This window comes from Gobius niger (assembly GCF_951799975.1).
Source record: "Gobius niger genome assembly, chromosome: 22".
Taxonomy (NCBI): domain Eukaryota; kingdom Metazoa; phylum Chordata; class Actinopteri; order Gobiiformes; family Gobiidae; genus Gobius; species Gobius niger.
Window position 1 is genome coordinate 1,542,637 of NC_136873.1, and position 20,330 is coordinate 1,562,966.

Here is a 20,330-nt window from a genome sequence, read left to right on the forward strand (position 1 = left end):
GAGTCGGAGCCGCACCAACAATAACTCAAGCGTGTATCGGGAAATAAGTATAATATATTGGGAGTGAATCGCCGGGTCCATAAACAAAGGCTGCCGGACAACTGTGGAATTCTTTCCTTTTATTTTTATTTAAGATGCCCCCTAGTGGCTGAAGTGAGCATTCTGGTAATTGACATACTTGTGAATTTATGCCCTACCAGTTGTGGGCCGGACTGAATCATCTCGGGCTGTATATTGCCCAGGTCTGCACTAGAGGGTGTAAATTGTGCCATTCCCAACAACATACAAATATTGTATTCCACATTAGAAATATCCTTTAAGATAGTGGTGACATAATAACTTTTATGTGTATTTGTAAAGTGAAGGCCTTTCTGACTCTCCTTGCACTTGTACTGTTTTATTATGTCTTCGACTAATGTTGTTTGTAATAACAACATTAGTAATAACAGTAAAGCACATCACAGGACTCCTGCAGTACTGCTGCGTTGCTTTTGTTTGGGGGAAAAGGCCGACATTGCGACGTCCAGATGCTCCGCCCGTGTGATCTTATTGTTTACTTTTCACTAGCGACGCACTGATACCGCGTTCATCAGTTTTCAGTTGGACTATTGCAACGCTCTCTCCTCTGGCCTCTAGGGATGCACCGATACCAATACCAGTATCAGGTATCGGGCCAATTGTACTCATTCATGAGGTCCTGATACCAGAAGCCGATGCCTCTTGACGTGTGGCCGGCTCTCCGCTGAGGAGAGAAAATAGCAACAAACGGGAGAATTCTTTAGTGTAAATACAATATTCCACATAGATCTGACTTTACATTACAGACACACTCCCTAAATCAGAGTCTGTGCTGGATTTAACCAGAGCTACATGTTTCTCCTTTGTGAGATTAATAAAGGTTTATCTTATCTTAAGTGCTGCAGCGTGGAGTCTGCAGTGTTTACAAGATACAGGCTAAAGTCGCTAATGTTGCTAAACTAGCCGCTAACTCGCGGCTAACAGTTGTGGCGATTCTTACGCCGTTTTATGCCCAGGGACTTATTCATCTGAAAAACTAACCCAGCGACTAAAAAGTCCTCAGAAAATCCCAAATGACATACAGCATGTTTATATTGAGCCAAAATGAGCTGCAGCAAAGCAATCAAAATGCTGTAGCTACTCGCTAAGTTGAGAAAATCCACATGGAGCTGTAGTACAGGCGAAAAGAGACCATTCAGCTCCAGTAATACGTAACCATCTCAATACTATTGTTAGATAAAAATAGATAAATGAATAAAGCACAAGCATTAGGGAGCTTTTGAACGTGAGCTGTTCTGTCTATGATGGACAGAGCAATTAAAACAAAACAAAATATATTGAAGAAAAATAAATAAAATGGCATCTGTTCAATTCTGATATAACTTCTCTTAAAAGTGTAGCCTACTTTACTCAAGGAAGTGTAAATTAACTCATTACTAATGAATCTGCTGTGAAAATGTCTATAAACCGCCTATTCACTGCAAAAAGCATGTTGAAGAAAATGCCTTGTACTCGTATCGGTATTCCGTATCGGCAAGTACTCAAATCAAAGTACTTGTAGTCGTATCGTTTTTAGAAAAAGTGGTGTCGGTGCATCCCTGCTGGCCTCCCACAGTCATCATTCACCGGCTACAGTTAGTGCAGAATCCAGCAGCTCGTCTTCTCACCAGTTCATCCAGACACAGCCACATCACTCCCGTCCTCTCCTCCTGCACTGGCTCCCGCTTCGTTTACAGATTGATTTTTAAAATTGTAACGTTTGTTTTTAAAGCCCTTCATGGTCTTGCTCCGCTATATTTAACTGAGTTGTTGACCATACATCGCCCCAGCAGAGCTCCCCAGTCCTCCAATCAAATGGTTCTGGACGCGTCTCTTTTTAAGTCCAGATTAAAGACTCATCTCTTCCAACTGGCTTTGTGGTTTTAAATTGTTTTATCTTTCTGTGAAGCACTAGATAAATACACTGGATGGATGGATGGATGGATGGATGGATGGATGGATGGATGGATGGCGGTGTCTGATTTTGGAGCTGATACTGGGAAAGAAATACAATATCACAACTTTAATCAACTAAATCTAAGTGAATATGGACATGCTGTACCTGCTGTGTAAGGACTGAACCCGGAGAATTCAATCGCTAAGTTAGTTTTAACCTCCACAAATAATCAAAGCTGGGTCAGAAACGATGATAGAAGTACCTAAAGTAGCCTAATAAAATAAAATAAAACTGCTGGAGTGGCCAAGTGTTTGTGTTTTACTTTATGAAATGCTAATAAAGAATAACTGGGTTGTAATGATCAGATCACTTTATGTGAGCTGTTTATATTAATGTACTGTAAAATAGCAATATCTTCCAAGAGGCTATTTGTTAATAAGCCAGTGATACTGCAGATACTCAAACCCCCAGTATCCGTATCGGAAGCAAAAAAAGCTGGATCGGTGCATCTAAAAATGTAGAGATCTTGATTTTAGCCTCTTTTAGCCTTTTGTCTTTCACAATTTTTCTCTCTGAGGCGAGTATAGCACAGAGCGGTGCATGTGGAACTTGATAAGCATGTAAACAAAAAACAAACAAAAAAACGGCCCGCGGGTGAGACTCGGCTCTCGTCGTTCACTTAAAAGAGCCGGCTCTTTGTACTGACTCATTTGCGACTGACCCATCACTCCTAAACTTTGCAGCCACAGTGACCAGAAAGAAATGCAGTTCGATATAAGGGTGTGTATTGCCAGACTGGTCATAACTTATGTACGATTGGAGGCACTATATTTTGTGCCCACGGTCTAGTTTTCTTTCCCCAGTAACGTTTGCAATGTAGATCAATGGTGCCAAATGAAGTTTACTCTACTACAAGAAAATAATTTGTTGTAGCATTTGTATGTATTTATACCTGTACTGAGTAACAATGTGCTTCTGTTTTTCAGGGAAATGCCATTAAGACGTACAAGTACAACGTGCTGACCTTCATCCCCCTGAACCTGTACGAGCAGTTCAAGAGAGTAGCCAACCTGTACTTCCTGGCCCTGCTCATCCTCCAGGTATCTCTTTCACATGCTTGAGGGCACTTTTGGAACTGTAGTTCATGTACATGGGTGGAAAAGTTATCGAGCAGCGCTTTTCACGTCCGATCTCAGACCGTGTGGTGTGTGTTTTCCAGATCATCCCAGACATCACCACGTTGCCCTGGTACACCACGCTCATCCCCCTGGTGGTGGTGCTGAGCATCACTGCCATCAAAGACCTGGTGGACGACCTGGTGAGAGCACGTACATGAGCGCCACCGAATACGGGACTTTACCTCTGGGCTCATGAGAGTCATAGGCGCCGATCCCGAGATTAGCATTATGACATTTCTCATTTAGAACCATAAACAGATTAATAATATTCATTTATTCCTTTTCCTTCCATTTCATTTCTTGTACATTTGTATCATTTAGTATTTGTGATGAATCAACAAGAAACTTCCACTTTTTTCCACCATCCACGACCCCTTATTTCTACCTTTTTTTCCCTCTATTTTTCCCCAATTTCTTCCCATAATTTTCCACTTTTTTTCCTGAATGTTCCTACTTTTTTTCTCAAATTTCCCCACTTCCCCTGAATTCGATACCGGTAGTACCTACACAACATTTCCGATGCCACACTGGTATCATTTCACGGTAGCCAGCCCTATTCAAATCATGCAGATTACATCCTCCATCACACATCTAAATACACAGTACAGTTCCTTTAGGGTCTTAAAAAGTCTTACATTGGTGGAAGATGTGCTCAGTTTTTTGCCTGTAAACATACATGGATTTTTAATGACAGGCGAGGCACCGCATGGACAAGGAGATCAACAACAGAAAAACGGAGGTTCTGCTGGACGGCAGGTCTGAACACACTCAAAACATCAGTGTCATTCCATATGTTCTCTGTCGACCAATACTCTGCTTCTCAATACCACATGTCCAGGTTCGAGTCAGCCAAGTGGAGGGAAGTCCAAGTGGGAGACGTGGTCCGAATGAAGAAGAACGACTTCATACCAGTAAGCTCTCCTGTGTTCTGCTCAGGCCCCAGGTTTATCAGCAATCACCAATAGGCATAGATGTTCCTCAGGGCCTCTTCCCATGGCTTTCGTCCTGTTGATACTGATCCAGCCCCAAATCCTCTCTCTCAAATGTGTCTAACAAAAGCTGCCCCCGAACAGCCCTTTTGGTTTTGGTAACAAGCCTCTCTCTGCGTGTGTCCCCTAGGCGGACATCCTGCTGCTGTCCTCGTCCAACCCTAACAGCCTGTGTTATGTGGAGACGGCTGAACTGGACGGGTAAGATGCTGCTCGTACTGTGACTCTGAGGCTTATCTGGGCTGCGGCTGCCGCTGAGCTCTGATCTCTGGGTAAACTCGCTGTGTAAATGTGATCAGGCCCACAAAGCAAACACACCTGACACATCTGAAGTGTAACAAGTGTGTGGAACATCTGATACAAATGGGCTAACCTGTAATCTGCACAAAGCTATTGTAGGCTCATGCAGAGACTGAATGAGGAAAACTGTTTTCCACTTGGCTAGTCGAAAGGCCTTTCTGCCATTGTGAATTCAATCTCTACCAAATACATTTTCTTTTTGGAGATTTCTTTGAAAACATTTTCTCTCCCATTACATCATCGAATTCAAGGACGTGAATGCAACTTATTGTCTGAGAAAATCTTACAATTTGCTTTCAATATATTTCCCTTTTAGACAAAGCTAATTTTATGACATGTTAAAGTAGCTAAAAAAATAAATAAAGCCTCATATATCAGTGGCATTTCCAACTCTCAATATAAACTGACGACGTGTCCTGTTTTCAGAGAGACCAACCTGAAGTTTAGGATGGGCCTGAGAGTGACTGACGAGCAGCTGCAGGGGGAGCAACAGCTGGCGGGCTTCGACGGTAACTCTCACAGGCTCCGCACCTCTGCTTATAGATTTTTATGATTTTTATTCCAATTGATCTTTTCCTTTTTGCGTAATTTTTATTTTCCATACTTTCGAATTTGCTGAGCATTAAATCTGGTTCCATCCATCCATCCATCCATCCATATCCATCCATCCATATCCAACTATAAGGGCATGCATACAGTATTTTGTTTTCTGTATCAATTATGTTAAGAATTGTCAAATAGAAAATCCAGAAATGTTTTCTTTTTTCTAATTGGTGACCATTGTCCAGTGTTTGGGTGATGGACAAAAGTGGAGTTGCTTTGACCTTTTGACCCTAACCTGTGTCGGTCTGACAGCACTGATCGAGTGTGAGGAGCCCAACAATCGCCTGGACAAGTTCATCGGGACCATGCTGTGGAACCGAGAGCGCTACCCCCTGGACCTGGACAACATGCTGCTTCGAGGCTGCAAGATCCGCAACACGGACGTCTGCCACGGGCTGGTCATCTTCGCAGGTCCGTTTGCACTTCACAACAACTTCCTGTAGGGTCAGATATTTACACAGGGCACGGGTGGGTCAGATTATTTGTTATTTATGTATTATTGAGGCGAGACACTGCAGGTGAATAGGGAAAAAATGTATATTTACAGATATCAATTTGAAGCTGTTGCTGTCGATCACTGGCATAAATGTAAGAAAAAAATACATGCCAAGTTTTCTGTCATTTTATCTTTTCATATAAGAACAAGGTGAGCTACATTCAAATTTATGGTTTCATTTTATTGATGAATGAGTTACCAAGACTTTTTCAGAGGGGATTTAGGATTTCTTGTTTAGTTTTAAAATAAGCTGTTTTTTAGTGGAAAGATTTGTAAAAATGTAATTTTCGTCTTATTTTTTGACATTCAAACCTCAATAAATGGGGCTTAAGGGATTAAATGATAAAAAATCCCTCTGAAAAAATCTTCCAAATATTGTTCAGTCCAAGGCTGGAAAATGTGAAGTCTTTAGGTCCGACTGACGTGGACATAGTGTCGCCACAATGACAGAAACATGTGTTTTGAGAAAAAGGCCCTTGAAATTGCATTCTCCCATATAAGTCTATGGGGGAACATTGAATCAGCGCAATATTTAAACATGTTATTGTGAAGATTAGGTATATTTTCTGTTTCCAGGTGAAAGCTTATATGTTCAGAGACCAATTTGGCCCAAAACCTGAAAACTGCAAAAATTGAGTTTTGCCTGTAGTGTCTCCCCTTAAGGCTGGCTGTAATCCCTGCACCGTAACCAACCCACACCGTACTGGAGGCAGCTGGGCACAGATCAAATATGTAAAAGATTATTTCTAATCTGAAAAAGCATCTTCAGGTCGTGTCATTTTCTCCATGACCAATTTTAGTACAAAGCTACTGTCCAGTTTGACAAAGAGTCGTATGGAAGTATCTCCTTATATCCTTATCCTTCTGTCTTCCTGTCTTGTAGGAGCGGACACCAAAATCATGAGGAACGGAGGGAAGACGAGGTTCAAGCGGACCAAGATCGACGAGCTGATGAACTATATGGTCTACACGGTGAGTGGACTGACATGTCTGACCTTCAGCGGCCTGTAAATGCTCCCTCTCACGCTGCTCTCTCCCTGGGCAGATCTTTGCACTGCTGGTGCTGGTGGCCGCCGGACTGGCCATCGGTCACACCTTCTGGTACGAGCAGATCGGCGCAAAGGCCTGGTATCTGTTCGACAATAAGGGCTACAGCGCGTCTCACCGAGGCTTCCTCAGCTTCTGGGGCTACATCATCGTGCTCAACACCATGGTGCCCATCTCCCTCTACGTCAGGTGAGGCCCGCCAAGAGGTCGCTCTCCACTGGGACCTTTATATAGGGGTTTAATGCTTTTTCTAGATGTATATATTTTTCTAGCCTTTATTCAGATAATATAAAAGCTTAATTTCCAGGAACGCTGTCCATCCCAACAAATTGACATTATAAGTCATTAAATTTAGGCCTTAGATATCATGAAAATCCCTTGAATTTGACATGTTTTGTGAAACTTTCTATACAAATGTCCATCCATTGTCCTGTTTTTTTATCCACATATTTACTATTTAATATACTTTTCAATTGTGTCATCAAAAGTTCAATATTTGGGCAGTAACATTGCATTAAGAAGCATTAAATTGGACTGGTCTGTATAAATCCTGAAATTTCCAGTTTATAGGCCTAGTAGTTTAATATTATGTTAAAGATTTTATTTTACTTAAAGTGATGGTCTGTAAGATTGCAAAGTGAGGAGAGATAGAGCATCATTTTCAGATGCCCCCAGGTCGCCTCTGTCAAGTGCTGTCCCAGACATGTCCCACTGGGAGGAGGCCTCGGGGAAGACCCAGGACACGCTGGAAGGACTATGTCTCCGAGCTGGTCTGGTGTCGCCCCAGAACAGCTGGAGGAGGTGTGCATGGACAGGGAAGTCTGGGCATCTGTGCTCAGACTGCTGCCTCTGTGACCCGGATCAGCAAAGGGAGGGACTTTAGAAAAAATGTTATTTTTAATATTATGTGACGTCAAATTTCAGGCTAAGGCCATCAATTATACTCAATCTATTAAACTTGTAAGCTTAAGGTAGGGTAAAAGCATAAAGATATAAGATAACATAATATTATTGGTGTTATTTAAAACAACCACTAAATGCATCAAAATGTACATTTGTCTTGTTTATTACTTTCATAAAAACTAAATTGTGAAAACCAGTCATTTATTTGTAACCTGGTAGAAAGAACCCTAATACCTCCTTAATCGTGTATAATGTGTCATGAATGGTCAGATGTTCAATTTGAGGACTGTTTTTTTTTATTTTATTTTTTTATTGTCGTCCCTTCAGTGTGGAGGTGATTCGTTTGGGACAAAGCAAGTTTATCAACTGGGACCTACAGATGTACTACGCTGAAAAGGACACCCCGGCAAAGGTACTGCTGCTCCCTCTGGACAAAAGGAGGCACTGCAAGCACAAAATCAAAACAGTGCTTACAGTCTCGCAGAACGGATTGTTTCAAATCTGTGTGTGGATAATTTTAGACTTTCCCACTTTGTTTTGCAGGAGCACTGCTTGGATAATCAGCCTTTTGTTTAATGTATGTTTTAAACAATCTCCTCTTCAGTGCAGGGATCATTCAGAAAAAGCTTTTATTCACATGGCAGAAACACTTTAGCCCGTGAGCTCCATGTGTAGGGTTAGATCGATCTTAGGGTTAAGATAAAAGAGCCTTCTTGAGTCATGTTAAAGTGTTTCTTTCTGCTCTTTTTCTGCCCTCCTCTGTTTAGGACTATTATCTTTCTGAACAACAAAGCAATGCTCATTAAGATGTTTGCAGCATATTTTTACATGTAGAGAGGCGGTAAATGTGGGACCAAGTGTCTCACTTGTCTCGTGTGTGTCTCTAGGCTCGGACCACCACTCTGAACGAACAGCTGGGCCAGATCGAGTACATCTTCTCGGACAAAACGGGCACTCTGACCCAGAACATCATGCAGTTCAAGAAGTGCACCATCGCCGGGCGCAGCTACGGTAACCGAGCACGGGATGAGGGATTTGACTTGGAAATAGGGCTTCAAATTGATAGTAAAAATGCACATTCATTTTGAAATACATCTTGTCTTGTGGCCAAATTGCCCAGGCCGAGTCTGTATATCTGTCTAAATCTTTGTTAACGGGGCTAGATGCAAGTTAGCCATTTTATACTCACTACTGCCACTTCAGGTCATACGTGTAACTGCACCTTCTATATTAAGCTCGTGCATGACGGCACTTCGGACCCGAATTAACTCCTTTTTGAGTGACAGTGCAGGATTTTAGAAGCAGTTGTGGTGAATATGTCTGGGCTCATTCTACACTTTAGGACATTGTTGAAACATGTGCGGGGAGTAAAATACTTAATTTTAACATTTTTAAACTCTATATAGTCCCTTTAATGAGCACTTCTCCCCTGGCAGCTGTGGCTGATAAGACCGCATGATTATTGCCACATATGTGCAGCCACGCTGACATCCCTGTGTATGTAGTGAATGTAAATTCCCATATATAGTGCTTCAACTAAAGTCCTTTTCTTTCCTGAAGTCTGTTTTAACGTGGAGCATTAAAACATGAAGGCAAAATGGGATTTTTTCTAATAACTTTATTCAAAAAGTAAACACAATCCACAATCCCTCTAAGAAAATATTTGTAGCTAATAGATCATTAAATATAGGCAGTTTTGACCATTTTCACACATAAAATGCCTTACATAAGTTTTTATTTTTGTCATATGTCGTATTTAAAAAAAAGTTTCCAAGTGATATCCCAGAATGATGTATTGTTTCACTGTTCGCCTGCAGCGTCTCATCTTAAACCACTGCATTGTGAAGACTGGAATCTTTGAATCAAGATGTGACATGTCCAGCTCTGTGCGGGAGTTACTGCTCATGAATTGTTTAGTGATTATGTCATCGCCGCACTTCCGGCTCCAAGGGAACATAAATAGTGGGATTTTGTGGATTCTAACCTGCTCCAGGACAGTGCTGTTCTCAAACATAGGCTTCCAACTAAATATTCCATTTACCCTGGATTATAGATGTTCACAAGTGAAAATCATCTGCAGGGGAATCATGTTTATCTGATCTGCAGCCACAGAGCGGGTCGGGGTCGCGGGTCGGGGTCGCCTCCGCTCATTACTGTACGTGCGGATCATTGTACTTTATCTTCATCTTTACAGCAGGTTTTTGACATAAGGAGAGGCAGATTTTCTTAAAACGGCAGCGTTTCACAGTGTGTGATTCGGAGAAGGCATTTATAGAGCTGAACAGGGAGAAAGAGAGTATGGTTTTCTGACATCTCCTAAAATGCCTTGCAGATTTGTATTTTGCTGCTGATTTAGCTGAAATGTAATGAGAACTATGATGTTTACAGCTGTTTTAGAAGTGTATATACAGCACAGTTACAATGAGAAATGAAATATAGGCTGTACTGTATATAAAATATTAAAGGGGCTTGATGCATGTTCCATTTTATACTCACTACTGCCACCTCAGGTCATATGTGTAACTGCACAAGTGTTTTCCTCCCCCTACATGTTCCAACAATGTCCTAAAGTGTAGAATGAGCCCAGACCTGTTCACCACAACTGCCTCTAAAAACCTGCACTGTCACTCAAAATGGTGGTGGCTGTCATGCAAGAGCTTAATATAGAAGCTGCAGTTACACGTATGACCTGAGGTGGCAGTAGTGAGTATAAAATGGTTAACTTGCATCTAGCCCCTGCAAACGTGTCTTCTTGTTTCACTTAAGCATGTTAAAATGTTGCCTAATCATATCAAAAGTTTAGTTTCCATCCACGTTTGAGTAAGCCTCCATCTTCAGGACATTGGAGCGTGCGTGAACATAATGCTAAGTGTATTCAAATGGATTTGCTTATGGACTCTGTGCTCACAGGTGACGCGACCACAGCCGAGGGAGTGTCCCTGGACCGCGGGAGGGTGAGTGGCTTCTTTCTTCAATTGGCACAAGTCAGAGCTAGAGCTGGGGATCGTTAAATGATACCGGTATGGTATCGGATAGAAAGTTCAGGTACTACTGGTATCAAATGAAATGAAAATATATATTAACTTTAGATCCAAGTTTTGATGATGTTGGTCGTCAAAAACGGCATCAAAACTTGCTGTTTTTGAAGACCATTGACCAGTGTTAATTTTGACAACATATTTTAATTTAGTTTTAGTTTTAGTCTTTTGACTAAAATGTAATTTAATTTTAGTCGAGATTTAGTCAAAAAAATCTGTTCAATTTTAGTCTAGTTTTAGTCGACTAAAATTGCTTGGCAATTTAGTGACTAAATTGTTCTGCTTCATGGAGCTGCTCTACATGAGCAAAGCTCAGAGCTGATCCTTTAACAGAGAATTTACATGATCTGAGGCTCTTTCAGACGCTCAATACAAGTTTGGATGATTTTAGTCTCTCCTTTTCATTTTTATTTAGTCTTATTTTAGTCGACTAAAATATCTGGACATTTTAGTCACAGTTTTAGTCTCATGAGAAAGTTTTAATTTAGTTTTATTCCAATTTTAGTCGTCAAAAATATCACTTTGACTAAAATTAAGACTAAATATTTTAACACTGCCATTGACCAACATAAAAAACAGCACCTGTTTTTGAAGTCATGTGTGTCCAGGTCATATTTCAACTGATCTGAACAATTGCTGAAACCATCCAGTCCCTGAAACATATGAAAACCAATAAGGTCTAGCCTATTGCTGAAGGTTTTTTTGTTTTATTTTTTTAAACAGAGGTCTAGTTCCTCCATATAGATTCTATAAACTGAGTAAATTGTGTTTGAGGTAAATTGAAGACCATACTTAAGAATTTGTAATATACAATGGTTTCTTAAATTTTTGCCAATAAAAGCTTCATATATGTAAAAATGACCATATTTACACCTATATTTTAATATGGTTAAACTCCCCCCCCCCTAAACGTCCTTCAAAAAATAAAAATAAAAAAATCACATGACTTTCTACCCCAAAAGGAACACGGGTCCCCATGGGAAGGTTGAATTTCCCCCCCAAAAAAACATTATTTTGAGCCACCCTAGTATCGGTGTGGAAAACCAAGTATGTATAGTAGGGGGTGGGGGTTGGCTAAGAAGGGTTGGAGTGGTATTTTATTTATTTTTATCCCATGTCGTTCATTAAAATGTGTTTCTTGCGTTATTGTGTTACTGTGGTACTGGGTTTTTTTGGCTAGTGTGTGGCATGGTTCACAGTCGACTGATAGACCGTATGGGTTCAGGGAATTGGCAGTGTTTTTGAAACCCATGGTGTAATAGGAATAATGCAAAAATGTATAAAACATTTGATTATAAAAAAAGCAAAGCATACTTGGTTTTCTTCTTTTTCTTGGTTCAGCGGTGGATGAACGCTAGAACCAACTGTCACTGAAAAAAAACTTCACTTCACTGACCTCGAAATGACCATATATACAGTATTTTAGGCCAATACAGCGGAGACGCGGAGAAACTGATGTTGCTTTTTGTTTTCCAAAATCATTTTTAAAGCCGTGCCTATGGTTGCCTGGTCCTTGGTTTTTTCCATAAAAGCTTGATTGACAAGCCACTTGATCCACCCGGTCAGATCTGTGTCATAAAACAGAGAAAGCTGATTTGACTGCACGTGTTTTTCAGCCTGTGGACTGGAGCTGGAACCGTTATGCAGACAAAATGTTTCAGTTCATGGACCATTCACTGGTAGCCACAGTTCGATCGGGGAAAGACAAGGACGCCATGGAGTTCTTCAAGCTGCTGTCCCTCTGCCACACGGTCATGGTGGACGGTGAGTTTACGCCGCCTCATTCCGATTTCCCCCGCGAATTCTCATTGGATGTCATTCCAAATGCATCTTTTTCAGTTGGCCTTATTAAGTTAATATTGTCGTTTTACAAATGTTTAAGGTTAGGATTAAGGTTATTGTGAAGAAAAGGGATTTGGTTAGAGGTAGAACAAGGTTGGGGGAGGAATCATGGCATAACTGGGTTGACCCTTCTCTCTCGATCTCTGGAGCGCGTTTGACAAAGCAGAGAGGCTTCACATGGACAGATCGAAACAGTTGAGATTTCAACATTTCTCTGAGCTTTTAAATGGTCAAAATTTATTGAAGGACGCGATCGATGACACACAGTGTTTCAAAACGTGTCAACAATGTTGTTGAAAATTGACTAGAAATTTAGGCATTTGCCTCTTCCCATAACGTCAGTGTCTGTCCAGAGAGGATAGTGGAGGAGGGAGTTGGAGAGAGGAGTTGCATAAAACTAGGGCTGCTCGATTATTGAAAAAATAATAATCACGATTATTTTTGTCATAATTGAAATCACGATTATTCAAACGATTATTTGTTGCCTTTAAAAAAATCCATTAAAAAACTGACAAAAATCCATCAAAAAACTGACAAAAATCCAGCAGAAAAAAGACAAAAATCCAGCAAAAAACTGACAAAAATCCAGCAAAAAACTGACACAAATCCATTTAAAAAAAAAGACAAAAATCCAGCAAAAAAGTGACAAAAATCCAGCAGAAAAAAGACAAAAATCCAGCAGAAAAAGACAAAAATCCATCAATAAAATGACAAAAATCCAGCAAAAAAATGACAAAAATCCAGCAAAAAAGTGACAAAAATCCAGCAAAAAAGTGACAAAAATCCAGCCAAAAAATGACAAAGTATGCCTTGATTAAAGAGAGGTCCCTGTTTCACACCTGCCCCCTGCTGGCCAGCCCTCACACCTGCGCAAGCAAACTGAGCAGCGCGGCCTGATGACATCATCACACAGCGCCGTTTGTTTTTATGTCAGACAAAAGCATGAGCCGTGGCACAGGAAAAGCGAAGGGAAAATAATCCCAGTTTTGCAACAAAAAATAAATTGGAATTTTTTTTGTTTTTTTAATTTTTAAAAAAATAAAATAAATCATAAGCGTTTTTTTGCGAATCCCCAAATCCCCAAAAATCCCCAAAACAGCGCAGCACTCAATGTCTTAATAAAACCCCAATATAAAAACATAATAATAACATTTTAAAACAAAATCCACTTCCAAAATCCAAAAACCTGACACAGAAAAAAATGGTTTCTGCGTAGCAAAAATGACAAATTCTGATCTAAAACATATTCAGCTGCAGTTTTGTTAGTTCTGAAATTGTGTGTATTTGTGTGCCCTGCTCCCCACAGAGGAGATGGTGTACCAGGCCGCCTCTCCAGATGAGGGCGCTCTCGTCACTGCTGCCCGGAACTTTGGCTACGTGTTCCTGCGTCGAACCCAGGACACCATCACCATCCGAGAGGGCGACCAGGAGAACAGCTACGAGATGTTAGCCCTGCTGGACTTCAACTCGGACCGCAAGCGCATGTCCATCATCTGTAAGTGTCTGCGGAGCTGAGAAATATAAGCATAGAAGAAGTGCAAAGAGGTCCAATCATCTACAAGGAAAGTTCATATACCTCATTTCCATATTTACCTACATTGTCTCACCAGAGAGGCAGAACGTTGAGCCTTTGGGGCCCCCTAGTGGTTCCTGTGGCCCCTTGCATGCACTGATAGATACTGTAAATGCACTCTGAGATACTACCCTTGCCCCTCAGAAATGGTATTCATGATTACACCAGATAAGTTTAGTTGTTGTTCTTGCTTAAAGACCATAGAACACGGGTTTCGGTTCTCAGTGTAGATTATTCAAGGTTAACAATAACATTCGGAACATTTTCATCAGTAGATTTCAACATTAGAATACATGTATGTTTTACTTCCTGAACCGCTAGTTTTTGTAATGTTGCTCAGACCATTGTGAGCTCTAAAAATGCACCCAGAGAAAGCCCCTCATGTTCATTGCATTTTGGATTTGCCTCTTGACATCCAAGACTTATGTTCTGTGACTATAGTAGGAGCATATTAGGGCAACGGCAGTGCTTAATTTGATCCCCCGTTTGGGTATTACCCCGATTCTCAGTTTTTCAGGTTAAAGGATCTGTGAAATATTTAGGAGGATCCGGAAAAAGATTTATCAGATACAATGGTGTTCAATGAGAGTGTTCCGGCAAATGTTTTGGCCGGTTCCAGACTCCACTTCTTTACAGAAGAGGGTCTGGCAACACTCCATTGCGCGCTTTCAAAGGAAGTGACGCAGCGATATGGAGCCTACCAACCAATCAGAGCAGCTCCCTGAACGGGCGTCATGTTGTTGCGCCTTTGTTTTGTAGTTTTTCAACACAAGCGACCACTTCACGTAAGTGTTTCTGACATAAACGACAGAAGTCAGCACGCCAAAATAAAAGCACACAGCTCGTGTCGTTCTTTAGTTCAGCACGTACTTGCTACATTACAAGAATGTAGTTAAATACACACATTTTAAAGTGCCACTGCAACGCTAAGGAGGCACATGTCTCTGCCCTCCCTCCCCCGCCTCCTCCCCCTCCCCCCGCTCCACAATCAAGGATGAGAGAAACATCATTTCAAACCATTCACATGGTTTGACAAATAAAAACTCTTGAATTTTGAATGTCCGCTGTGACTTTATTGGTAACAACAACAACAAAAAAGAGGGGAAGCTAAGCAGCATTTCTACATCAGGACCAGTCTTTTCAGAGCCAGGTTTCCACACGTGAGCAGATAAACAGGGGATTTTACAAGATAAATCGCCCAATAATCACTTTAATAATTGGAAAGATGCACGAGTAAACCAGTAAAGCTAAACAGCAATAGCTTTAGACATTTGCGCTAGCAGCAGATCTAAAGTTAGTAACCCTTCCCTAACCGTACTCACTTTACCTACTGACCTGTTGTCTGTGTGTTCCAGTGCGCTTTCCTGACGGCCGCATCCGCCTGTACTGCAAAGGAGCCGACACGGTGATCTACGAGCGGCTGTCTGCAGAGTCCAGGCACAAGGAGAGCACGCAAACCGCCCTGGACGTCAGTACAGCGCATTCTTGTGTTACTTTAGCAGTTCATGTTTCAGGCTTTGCTCTGTTGTGAATTAGGGTGACCGGCCGCACGTCCCCATTTCCCTGGACAGGTCCTCCTTTCTAGACTCAAAACTAAATCTACTCTTTTAAATTTACCCCAAAACGTCTCTTGCGGATATGCGATCGTAAATCCTGGTTATTGTAACTTTAAAACAATATAACTCAAGTAGATGTAAAACGTTCTGTGTAACAAAACTACTCTAAGAATGAGTTACTTCAGAAAGTTGTAACTGTGCTTCTGTGCAGGTGAATCTGGTTTACAGTACTTGCGTTAAAGTGATGGTCTGTAACTTTTTATGTTCAACCAATTTAATAGCTTGCGTATAATTGATCTGGATCTGAAATTTGACGTAATGTGAGTAATGTTTTCTAAAGTCCCTCTCTTTGCTGATCTTTGACCAGTGTTAATTTCGTCGACTAAAATATTTAGTCTTAATTTTAGTCAGTGATATTTTTGATGACTAAAATTGGACTAAAACTAAATTAAAAGTTTCTCATGAGACTAAAACTAAGAGAAGACTAAATAGGTAAGATAAGACTAAATAAAAATGAAAGGGAGAGACTAAAATCATCCAAACTTCTATTGACCGTCTGAAAGAGCCTCAGATCTTGTAAATTCTCTGCCAAAGGATCAGCTCTGAGCTTTGTTCATGAGGAGCAGCTCCATGAAGCTGAGGAACAAGATTAAATATGATTGTAATGAATATTATCAATGCAAAGTCGACTAAATTTGTCTTAAATTTAGTTGACTAAATTTACATGCAATTTTTGTCGACTAAATCTAGACTAAAATTGAAAAGATTTTTTAGACTAAATCTCGACTAAAATTAAATTACATTTTAGTCAAAAGACTAAAACTAAAACTAAAATAATATATGTTGTCAAAATTAACACTGTCTCTGACACTAATCAGAATTAAAGGAGCTATCCTTGATTTTTTAAATTTTCTGTATTGGAATCAAATTTGTTTTGCACTTTAGTATATGGTAAAAGCAGACATTTATCCAAAAAACACTGTTTTTTTTAAACAGTCATAAAATGTCAGGCTAGAGGGCATTTTTTACAGTGAAGTGACAGTTTTCCTGAAAGTTGTGAAACCTGGTTTAAACTCAGTCGCTGTGACGAATTGTGATGTTGTAAATGCATTAGGAAAGTTTGAGATGAGTTTGGACCAGAAAATAGCAATTTGTACAAAGACACAGGGTCACTCAAATTTCAATCAGGTACAGCTCCTTTAAAGGGACTATACGGAGTTTAAAAATGTTTAAATTAAGTATTTTCCTCCCCCTACATGTTCCAACAATGTCCTATTGTGTAGAATGAGCCCAGACCTGTTCACCACAACTGCCTCTAAAATCCTGCACTGTCACTGAAAACGGTGTTGCTTCGGACCAAAGTGCCGTCATGCACGAGCTTAATATAGAAGGTGCAGTTACACATATGACCTGAGGTGGCAGTAGTGAGTATAAAATGGCTAACTTGCGTCTAGCCCCTTTAAGTTCAGTCATTGCTCAATGTTGCTTTTTATGTAATTTTAGCTGTAAAATAGTAACACATTATTTTGGTTTATAGGTCACGATACAATCCCAATATATACGCAACTATTAGACGATGATTGCAGTTTTTGAAATAACTTGAGAAACAACTAATCAGTAAACTAGTACATCATCACAAGATTTGTATCAAATACATTTAGTTTCTCTAAATGTCAGAACAGCAGCACTGTGGTGTTGCATGGTGATTGTGTAACTTCTGTTCCAAAATTTCTTGGAAGACGAGTAAATGAAACTAATGACCTGTTTTCATGCACGTTGAGTCTAAACGTTTAAAATCTCCGGTCCTCCGCAGTTTGTCCATGTGTGACGTGTAGTAACAACATGGCCACTGCTCTGTGCGTTTCAGATCTTTGCCAACGAGACGCTGCGCACGCTGTGTCTGTGCTACAAAGACATCAGTGCAGGCGAGTACGAGGCGTGGGCGCGCAAACACAAGGAGGCCCAGGTCACCATGGCAGACCGGGACGCCGCTCTGGACCGTGTCTACGAGGAGATTGAGAAGAACCTCATGGTACTTCAGCCACAAACGCTTTGTCATCAGTCTCGAAAAAAGCAGCGAGCCCAGGCACTCTAAACAAACATGCACAGCACGAGGAAGTGCTTACAAGGCCTTTAATTAGATGTGTTGAGCTGTTAAGTTTTAAGTTTTCATTTAGCCTCAACCCTAACCCAGAGCTAGAGTCAAATCTAATCAACATAACACTTAAGAGACTTAATAATAATAATAATAATAATAATAATAATAATATAATCCTTCATTTACACCATGATGATGATGATGATGAACATGATGATGATGATGATGAACATGTAATATATTTTAGTCTATATTTGTATATTACCTCCCATTATTCGCTTCTTAACCCCCACCTAAACCGACCACATTTTCTCCAGTTCAGTTTTACCGAAATAAGCCGACAACCTATAGGCCAGTGTGTAACGCCTCATTTGAAAGCTAAGACCTACAAAACTAATCGTTATTTCTTTTGCTGCGCTGTCGCCGTTTTTTCTTTTGGTCACTTTTTCAGTGCATTATGACTCCCATGGCTTTCTGTTGATTTTTTGTTTCTATTTCATCACACTTTAGTCGTGTGTGTTTTTTTTTTCTTCGCTCTTTTGCCACTTTTTCGCTTTTAGATTTGGGTAATGCCAAACAGGAGAAAATGCACTCTGTTTAAGGGCGGGGGTTAAGGGCATGTGCTAATTGAAACTAAATTGGGCCCAAATGTAGAGAAAATGTATGATTAAAAAGTGTAACGAAAAAGAAATACAGGCCGAGGTTAGTTAGATAGCTACCAATAAGAGTACTGTTAAAGTACCGGATCGATAAGGAGTATCGATAAGAGTAGTAGTATCGATAAATCCTTAACGGAACCCATCCCTAGTAATTATTTTGAATATTTTGAATGCCCCCCAGCTGGGACAACACCCATGGGGTGCGTGGGAATAAAAGGATCACAGATGTAGTGCATGACTGAGGCTGCTCTGCCCCTTCCCCCCTCCTCACCTGCTTCCCCCCCCTCACCCACGTCCCTCACTCCCTCCACCACAGACCACACGCTGCTCTCATCTCATCTCATCAATCTTCTCAGCATAAATAAGATATATAGCATATACATAATACTTACATTTAGAACTAAGTTTACGGTGCACAGCTTCCCCCCCCCCGCAATCCTTGAACACGTGACAGCCTCCCGGTGCCTGCTTTGCTTTGTAATCATAAAGAGGAAAAAGATCTGACTGCTCCCTTCTTGTCAGTGTTATCTTGATACCACTGTGGCTGAGTGGTTAGCACTCTTGCTTCGCAGCAAGAAGATTGCAATTCCTATACTCTGCAAAAAGTAGAGATAAAAGTTGAAATAAATTAAACTTTCTTGAACTAAGTAAATTTGTAATTTCAAGAAATCTGTCCATGGGGCAAAATATTTACACTTAAATTAAGATTGTCGCACTCAAAACTAGATGAAAAATCTTAATTGACTTAAATTAAGATAAAACTACTACAACAGTTTTATTTCAAGTGTAAATATCTTGGCCCATGGACAGATTTCTTGAAATTACTCTGAAATGAAATTTCACTTATTCTCCTCCAGGCGGTCCAGTTTCCCCATCAATCTTCCTTCAGCGGTTCTAATCATTTTTCGAAATCATTTTTAACAAAGGCCTAGGTAAGATGCCAGTTGCATCTGCACTTAAATTCTAAAAGATGATTGAACATGTGCGTGATCCGCCGGCCTGCATGGTCACTTCCTGAGGTGTTCGAACTGTCATATTGTGTTTCTGTGTTGTGTAACTTAACTGAGTTATTGAAATACTGTACAATAAGACTGTGAAGTAACGCCGACTGTAACAAGTGAATTTCTCCTTTGTGAGATTAATAAAGGTTTATCTTATCTTATCTTATCTTATCTTAAATGTGTGCAGTTGATCGGAGCCACAGCCATCGAGGACAAACTTCAGGACGGAGTCCCTGAAACCATCGCCAAACTGGCCAAAGCAGACATCAAGATCTGGGTGCTCACTGGAGATAAGAAAGGTACCGGCACACACGACTGAACGCTGCGCTTCAGCAGGTCACCAGAGCTCAAAACCTATGTGCTTCCAGAAACGGCTGAGAACATCGGCTACGCCTGCTCCCTCCTGACAGACGACATGCAGATCCACTACGGAGAAGACGTCAAGTCAGTGCTCCTCGTCCACATTCAGAGCGCGCCGGTAACCCGTGGTAAACATGTCCTCTGTGTGTGTGCAGTGAGAAGCTGTCCACGCGGCAGACCACCAGGAGGGCCCAGCCCCAGAGCAACCGCCCTGGGAAACGGAAGCCGGCGGACCCCTTCTTCACTCAGATGGGCAAGAACGCGCTCATCATCACTGGAGGCTGGCTGGTGAGTGTGCTGCACACGCACGTACAACGGGAGGAGAGGGCCTTTAGTCAGAGTGTCATTGACATCATGGAGGGTCTCAACTTGTAAAGCACTTTACATCAAGCACTTTACATCAAGCGCTTTACATCAAGCGCTTTACATCAAGCGCTTTACGTCAAGCGCTTTACGTCAAGCACTTTACATCAAGCGCTTTACATCAAGCACTTTACATCAAGCGCTTTCCCAAATTCTTAAATCATCTGCACAGCTGTGTTTTCTCACACGTATTAGCAGGCTATACACCGGTGGTGTAAAATGGGGTGGAACATAAAAAAAAATTGCAATTCATTTAGCAGTTTTAATGTTCTTATGTATGTAGTATTTTTCTTGGAATTGCGAGCGCATGAGGCGGATGGGGAAACTGAAGCAGGATCTCAGCAAGGGCTGCTCGCGTATTTCATAGATC

The 20,330-nt window shown here is 40.9% G+C and overlaps 2 protein-coding genes across 2 annotated transcripts in view; one reads left to right on the plus strand and one right to left on the minus strand.

Moving 5' to 3' along the window:
* Positions 1 to 20,330, minus strand: part of LOC306981666 (ras-related protein Rab-27B-like) — a 607,733-nt gene that overhangs the window by 497,211 nt on the left and 90,192 nt on the right. The window lies entirely within an intron of this gene.
* atp8b1 (ATPase phospholipid transporting 8B1) overlaps positions 1 to 20,330 on the plus strand; it is a 38,863-nt gene that overhangs the window by 9,653 nt on the left and 8,880 nt on the right. The window contains exons 3-21 of the mRNA XM_079581226.1: positions 2,941 to 3,054; positions 3,174 to 3,272; positions 3,827 to 3,888; positions 3,971 to 4,043; positions 4,252 to 4,322; positions 4,848 to 4,930; positions 5,277 to 5,435; positions 6,404 to 6,492; positions 6,566 to 6,756; positions 7,798 to 7,882; positions 8,358 to 8,481; positions 10,381 to 10,424; positions 12,125 to 12,272; positions 13,657 to 13,845; positions 15,279 to 15,391; positions 17,347 to 17,511; positions 19,425 to 19,536; positions 19,606 to 19,681; positions 19,753 to 19,885. Of these exons, the coding sequence (XP_079437352.1) occupies positions 2,941 to 3,054; positions 3,174 to 3,272; positions 3,827 to 3,888; positions 3,971 to 4,043; positions 4,252 to 4,322; positions 4,848 to 4,930; positions 5,277 to 5,435; positions 6,404 to 6,492; positions 6,566 to 6,756; positions 7,798 to 7,882; positions 8,358 to 8,481; positions 10,381 to 10,424; positions 12,125 to 12,272; positions 13,657 to 13,845; positions 15,279 to 15,391; positions 17,347 to 17,511; positions 19,425 to 19,536; positions 19,606 to 19,681; positions 19,753 to 19,885 (2,130 nt within the window). The remainder of the gene's footprint in view (positions 1 to 2,940; positions 3,055 to 3,173; positions 3,273 to 3,826; positions 3,889 to 3,970; positions 4,044 to 4,251; positions 4,323 to 4,847; positions 4,931 to 5,276; positions 5,436 to 6,403; positions 6,493 to 6,565; positions 6,757 to 7,797; positions 7,883 to 8,357; positions 8,482 to 10,380; positions 10,425 to 12,124; positions 12,273 to 13,656; positions 13,846 to 15,278; positions 15,392 to 17,346; positions 17,512 to 19,424; positions 19,537 to 19,605; positions 19,682 to 19,752; positions 19,886 to 20,330) is intronic.